Source organism: Mastomys coucha, unplaced genomic scaffold (assembly GCF_008632895.1).
Source record: "Mastomys coucha isolate ucsf_1 unplaced genomic scaffold, UCSF_Mcou_1 pScaffold22, whole genome shotgun sequence".
In the NCBI taxonomy this organism is placed as follows: Eukaryota; Metazoa; Chordata; class Mammalia; order Rodentia; family Muridae; genus Mastomys; species Mastomys coucha.
Window position 1 is genome coordinate 221,812,686 of NW_022196905.1, and position 7,129 is coordinate 221,819,814.

At 39.7% G+C, this 7,129-nt stretch overlaps 1 protein-coding gene across 2 annotated transcripts in view; it reads left to right on the forward strand.

The window, feature by feature from the left end:
* Positions 1-7,129, forward strand: part of Clgn (calmegin) — a 36,491-nt gene that overhangs the window by 17,751 nt on the left and 11,611 nt on the right. For both annotated transcript variants that reach the window (XM_031340513.1, XM_031340514.1), the window contains 3 exons: positions 777-858; positions 2,117-2,309; positions 3,021-3,210. In XM_031340513.1, the coding sequence (XP_031196373.1) occupies positions 777-858; positions 2,117-2,309; positions 3,021-3,210 (465 nt within the window). The remainder of the gene's footprint in view (positions 1-776; positions 859-2,116; positions 2,310-3,020; positions 3,211-7,129) is intronic.

The window sequence follows — 7,129 nt, forward strand, 5'->3', positions numbered from 1 at the left end:
TTTTTTTTTTTTTTTACTGTTTTTCAAGTTAGCAAGTACTTTATGGATTTTCCCCATGTGACACATTAATTCATCAGACACGCAAGCTTCTGCTATGTCATCTTAGCAATCGCAGCCTAAAGCAGAACAAAGCTGCCTAAGACTGGTCGTATGTTGGAAATCTATGAGAGACCCAAGCTGGCACGCTAGACAGTGAAGGTTGCCCTTTCTCATGGGCATTTCCATGTGAAAGCCGAATTATTGAGTGAAAATCTGAAACCTCTTTGCTAGAGAAGTTCAATAAACTAAAACTACTAAGCACAATTCAGGCGGAGTTAAGTTAAAATAAAAATTAGTGTTGGATACTGACTCTCCAAAGTTATCATTAGGCTCTGAGAATCCTGATGTAGCTAGGCTTATACAGAACATGGAGGCCAGGGATTGGCTCAGTAGTAAAGTGTTTGCCCAGCTTGCGCAAGTTTGCCCAGTTTGACACCCTGCTAAGGAGACTGTAGGGAGAACTTGCCACATCATATTTTAAGTTTTCCTGTTGCAGTTTTAGTTAAAAATCTCTTTATCCCCATGTTCATACTTTTGCTGAAAAAGTTTATAAATGAGATGGTTGTTTTTTCTCCAGTTGGTTATAATTATTTCTAAATGTTTTAACATCATAATGACCTGTAGATTTCTGTTCATGATACTGCTCATGTGAGCTTGGTGGTAATGTAATTCATTATGCTTTAACAAGCAGTGGTAACATTTACTTATCAGCAGTGTGGTTCTTTTCCCTCATTTAGATATGAAGTGAATTTTCAAGATGGTATTGATTGTGGAGGTGCATACATTAAACTGCTAGCAGACACTGATGATTTGATTCTGGTATGACATTTTAATATCTAAGAACACCTTGTTAAAGTCAGTAAGTATTTTAAGGACTGGTTGACAACAATTGAAAATTCATTTTCAATGTCTTTTTTTTTTTTTTTCAACATGAGTTGACATGGCCTTTACAGTTCGCTGTCAAGATTTACACACAGTTGCACTGTGTGCTGAAGACATCGATTCTGTGCTCTTTAGTAACATAGATAGCTGTGCTCACCCTGTGGGTGGAAGTAAAAGGTGCTTAGCAAACCGGAGTTCCTCTCGGGTTTGTCTGGAGAAGAACAGAGCCCGACCACATTAACAGCTGCCTCTTCTGGGTTGCCAGCACCCAAAAAGACCAAAGTAGCTTTGGAGTTCTGATAGCTTGGGGGCATTCCTTACAGCATTCCACGGAGGGAGCTCTGCCAGGGTCTGACTAGAACAGAAGTAAGGGTCCAGGTTATGGTTGTGATGGCTTTGCTGTGGGCCAGCTCCACAGTGCACAGCGGAGACTGCTTTCTGCACTGCTGGCTTTAGGATCAGGTAAGAGAGGCCACTTGTAGGGTGTAGGGAAGCTCTTGTTTGAGATCTTGTAGGTCTTAGTGGCAGAATGGCAAAAAACAAAACAAAACAAAAAAAACAAAAACAAAAAAACAAAAAAAAACAAAAAACCTCCTAGGTTTGAGTTCCTTTAATTGGACCCAGCACATTCTCAGAGCATCTAAGATAGGAACTGTCATCTCCACATTTGAGGCATCATGGGATCCAGAGGGCTCAGAGGCTCGCTCGCTCAGCCTCAGGTGCTTGATCGAGTGAGTGTAGGAGCTGCAGGATCTGAGAGGGATATTGTGCTGGAGGAACAGGCCCCACAGGGACTAGAATCTGGAGTGCCTCTCTGTCTGAGCACTTTTGGGGGGCGGGGGGTTAAGGGTCACTTCCTTGTAACTTCCTAATAGGTAACATGTAATCATTTTAGTCTAAGGTCATATATGTGCCTAGTTCCCCATGAACTGCTAATATCTTTGTATAAATCAATTGAAGTTTTTCTGAGCTTTTCCAAGCATCCTCAGGAAGGAAATAACACGTGCTTTTCTAAAGTAACACGTTACTTTCAAGCAAAGGTTTCCACTTTGCCATATCCTTTATTGTCTTTTGTGCTGTTTGATGAGTTGGCATTTAATATAGTCTGTAAATTCTGCCCATTGGATAGAGTAGAGAAAGTCAAAGAGTGTGCCATGAACTTTGGACTAATTGGGACCATCCACTTTCTTTGAAGGAAAACTTTTATGATAAAACTTCCTATACCATCATGTTTGGACCAGATAAATGTGGAGAAGATTATAAACTTCATTTAATCTTAAGACACAAACATCCCAAAACTGGAGTTTTTGAAGAAAAGCATGCCAAACCTCCAGATGTCGACCTGAAAGAGTTCTTCACAGACAGGAAGACCCACCTGTATACCCTTGGTACACCTTCATTCATTCATTCATTCATTCATTCATTCATTCAGACGTTCTCGTTTCCATGGAGGGGCAGCATGTGCTTTCAGGAGAAAATAAATGTATCTACCTTTAAGAAGTTTATCTTTGGGGAAAGATAAGTTGTGTCAAATAAATGGGGTTGGGGGGTGGTGTAGGAAGAGGAGCTCCAGAATGGACCTTACTTTAACAAGGCATCTTTCCTGACAGGGTTCCCTGGGTGGGGTTTGTGTACAAAGATGTACGTTTGTAGGAAAATCTGTTTTTAAGAGTGATGTATACTGGGTTGGGAACTGTCACGTGGTTCTCTCTGAAACGGTTTAAGTCCTTTGTGACATACTTGCAGCTTCCTAAGTTTGCGGGGTTTGTCTTAATATGAAGAAGATCGGGCTAGAACTGTAAAGATGGATACTTTGTGGCCATGAGTCCCCACCGGGTCAGCTAGCTGCTGGGTAATTTTACCTGTGGAGATAATGGAATTTTTCATAGTTGAAAAAAAATGAGTTTAAAACAAATTTTATCTTTATTTTAGAAAATATTGTAGCTAGTGATTTCAGCAAGTTTTGATTCAATACATTGTTTTTTTCCTGGTTAGGAGAAAAACTTTGATCCATCAACTTTTAAGTCATTTTATTATTTAGGTCATCTTTCCATCTGTCCGCATACTAACCACCAAGTGTTAAAACTGTTGTTCTTTAGTGATGAATCCGGATGATACATTTGAAATATTAATCGATCAGAAAGTTGTGAACCAAGGGACCTTGCTAGATGATGTGGCCCCACCTATCAATCCACCCAGAGAAATTGACGACCCCAATGATAAAAAGCCAGAAGAGTGGGATGACAGAGCCAAGATCCCCGATCCCACTGCTGTCAAGCCAGAGAACTGGTAAGCCCAGGGCTCAGCTGCAGGCTAGTCTGGCCTGTGCTAGCCCAGGACTCAGCTGCAGGCTAGTCTGGCCTGTGCTGGCCCAGGAAGGTTCAGTTTGTCTGGCCTGTGCTGGCCCAGGAAGGCTCAGTGACTGCTGCGGCTAATGAGTCTACTGCTGACTTCAATGATTTTCTATGAAATAATTTTCAAAAATTGATGTTACACTGCCCTATCTTTTTAATTTCTTTAATATGTTTACTTTGTTGCTTTTTTCTTTGTTATGTGCTTTTTTTGTTATTTATTTATTTTTTTTATGATATCAGTTCTGTGGGAAGATGCATGAGTTTGAAACACCAAGCCTTTTGTTTTAATTCCTGGCTTGTTGTTGTTCTGCGTGCGGTATTCTCTATAGGGGTAGATTGGTTTGGGTGGGTTTTTTTTTTCTTTTTTAGGTTGATAGGTTGGGTTTTTGAGGTTTTGTTTAATAATGACTTGGCTTTAGGTTGCCGAATTGTCATCGTCTTCTATAAAACCTTCATGAGACTCACTGGCGCCAACATGCGGAAGCATTATTTTCAAGCCATTGGTGGTGTTTCCATCCCAGGGGAAGGTTTCCTTAACTGTAGTGTATTGGGTTGACCAGCACCCACAGCCTGAGGTTGGATGGTGAAGTATGCCAGTGAATCGCTCGCTCTTTGTCCCTTACATATGTTAGGTGATTTCTGCATAGAGACCATGTACTTTTATTCCTAAGAACCACAGTTTTTACCCTGTCTGTTGCATAACCCTTAATTAAGGTTTGCTAAATAGGTTATACTTCTTTTTGTATTTAACCATGGAGTTAGGTTGTGCTGTTTAACAAATATCCCCAAACTGACCAGGCCAGGACAACTCACGCTGACGATTACCTCAGTGAGTTGAGGCGGGGATGAGGATGCCTGGCTGAGAGGACAGAGACTCTGGCTTCGTTGAGAGCCTGCTTTAGTGGCTGGTCCCAGGCTTCAGTCCTTCCCCACCTGGCCCTCCCTTTAGTCATGTTCATAGCATCTTAGATCACAATCAGGACAGAGATCTAAGAAAGAGAGACAGCACCCCTGAGATGGCCGCCATAACTAAGACTAGAATTTGCACGCTGGCGCCTGTTTGTCCCCTAGCTGGAAGGACACTTCACAAAGATGTGAATACAAACTCTAAGAGTTAAAAAAAAGCTTCCTGTGAGATTATAACATGACGTTTACGTGTTTGTTGTCTGTATTTTCTCAGTATAGTAAGTCACAGTGAGGTGAGTGGCTGGCGCTGCCTCACACCCACCTGCGCAGCACTGTATCTGATTTATATCTTTTGTTGGGTAGTACTTACAATTTAAGTATAAGGTGTATGCTGCTAACCTCATTAGTGATGCACGGCTCTGTGTGTTCTGATGGACACACAGGCATCTGCAGCATTCTCGTCTTCCCAGAAGGACCCACATTCTACACTCCTGATGGGGTTTCCATCCCTGTAGCTTGGCAGAAATGGACTCTTTCAGGGTCTGGCTCCTCAGTCTGGCCCGAGCCTGCCTGGTGTCGGTGCCTCTGCCTGCAGCAGTTGCACCTCGCTGGGCATACGTCATCATTGCTCCATCCATTCACAAATTAATGGAGATCCCCATGATTTCCCAGTTTTGAGGAAATACACGTAAATGTATAATAGAAATCTGCGCACAGAACTTTGGAGGGTAAATGCCTAGGCACTGAATTGCTGAACTGTTCAAAAAACGTGTGTATGTGTGTGTCTGTGTGTGTCTGTGTGCGCGCACGCGCGCCTCCAGCCTCATGTGAAGGTTTCAGCTGTTTTACATTAAGGTCTCTGTGTTCCTGCTTCTTTGGTTTGGTTTGGTTTTGGGGGGGGTAAAAGCTTTGTGGTGTCACATCACTGTCTTACCTCACGGTTCTCTCCTCTCACTCAACATCTGGTCCTTCACTACAGTGCATATCAATTCTTAGCTGAAGTAGCATTTTTAGTTTGTTAAATATTTCTAAAAGAGTTTTATGACTTTGTGTGTATGCGTGCATGCATTCGTGCGTGCCCATGTGTATATGTGCATGTACTTTTGCGCTTGTGCACGCATACCTGCCCCACAATGCCCTTGTGACAGTCAGAGGACAACCTGACGTAGTCAGTTCTCTCCTTCTGTTAAGCAGGTCCTGGGGATTGAACTCAGGTCATCATGGTTAGCAGCAGGCATCTTTACCCATTGAGCCATCTTGCTGGCCCTAAAGTGGGTGGCTTGCAGGAAGCACACAGTGTTTGCTTGACGTGGGTTCTCCCTGCTATAACATGCCTGAAAATGTGTTCGTATCAGCATAGTTTTTTTAATTGATTTAAGTTTTATTACATTATGATGAGAAAAGATACATGATTTCAATTTATCTGAATTTGTTAACATTTTAAAACATATCTTAGGTAAATAGAATTATATCATATTTTTGTTTCCCTTTTGTACCCCAACTCTGCCCAGAGACCCCCCTTCAATACATACAATGCCTTTTTTTGTCATATTCTTTAAAATTTATAAAATGTTATAACAATAAAAATGAGTATTATAAAAGTTGTTTGATATAAAACAACAATTTAACAGTCTTAAGTAAATGCTTGTCTACAAAGCAATTCTGAAAATACATACATTTTTCTCAATATAAATTTTAAATAACTCCAAACATATTACCGATATATTTCAAAATAATACATCACTACTAGTATTTTCTTAAATGATTATAAATATATAAAGTCTTTTTGTTTGTTTGTTTTGTATTTAGTAGAACTTAAAATCTTGGCTCTTACTGTGATACAAGCCCAAAATAAGAACAATTTTTAGACATTGGATTTCATTGTAATAAGGATGTACTTCAATGACCCTCACATCACCAAAGGATTTTACCTCCATCATAGCTAAGCTGAGAGTTGATAGTTCTGCTGCACCAAGAAATGAATTGTAGGCTCGATTTTTGGATACAAACTTCCTGCTATGATCAAAGCTATTTTACTTGAGTGAGTGACTTTATTCTTAGCCCACAGAGAACAGGTAACATTCATTTAAGAAATGATGTGTGTGTTAAGATGGTCTATCCATAAAGTCATTCACCAACTGTTTCAATGAACAATGGTTCTGCTTGGAGGGTGGCACAAACATTAGGTGAGGGTAAGAATCTGGTTCATTAGCTGTGATAATTTGGAAAAGCATTCATCTCAGAGAAAGAGTAACTTATAAAGTTCTCTTCTTCAAACTTGATACAAGAGTTACAAATGTCAAGCAAAACATTCAGTCTCCCGCTTTGTTGTTCTCTTACAAGCCCCTACCCAATTTAATTGTCTACGGTTTTTTTGTTTTTGCTTTTTTTTTTTTTTTTTTTTTTTTTTTTTTTTGGGCTGTATAAATACTTTTGAAGTATGTAAGCTGTTCTGAAAACCATAGTATAGTGTAAAAACATGAAATAAACAATACTTCTAATAGAGAGGCTGAGATAAGAGAAGCAAGATTTCAAGACCCTTAAGTTGTACACACTGTCATGAACAAGCTGAAAGTGTATATAGATTGTACAATATTGGACCTATTTCTCCAATTACCAAATTAGAGAGACCATTGGATCACAATCAACAAATTTCTAATTCCTCATATTTTTAGATTTCAATCGATTAGGATATGTTGGTAATATTAATTTTCATATTAAGATATTAAGAAAACGCAATTGTTACTTCCTGCTGTTTGTTCTATGAGTTGGAATTAGGTTTGTGTGGATTTGTTGAAAGATTACTTTCTTGCTTCTTCTAGAGCGTAGTTTTGCTCCTTATGTTGATGTTTTCCATCTATTATCCTTTGTAGAGCTGGGTTTATGGAAAGATATTGTGTAAATTTTGTTTTGCCATGGAATATCTTGTTTTCTCCATCTATGGTAAT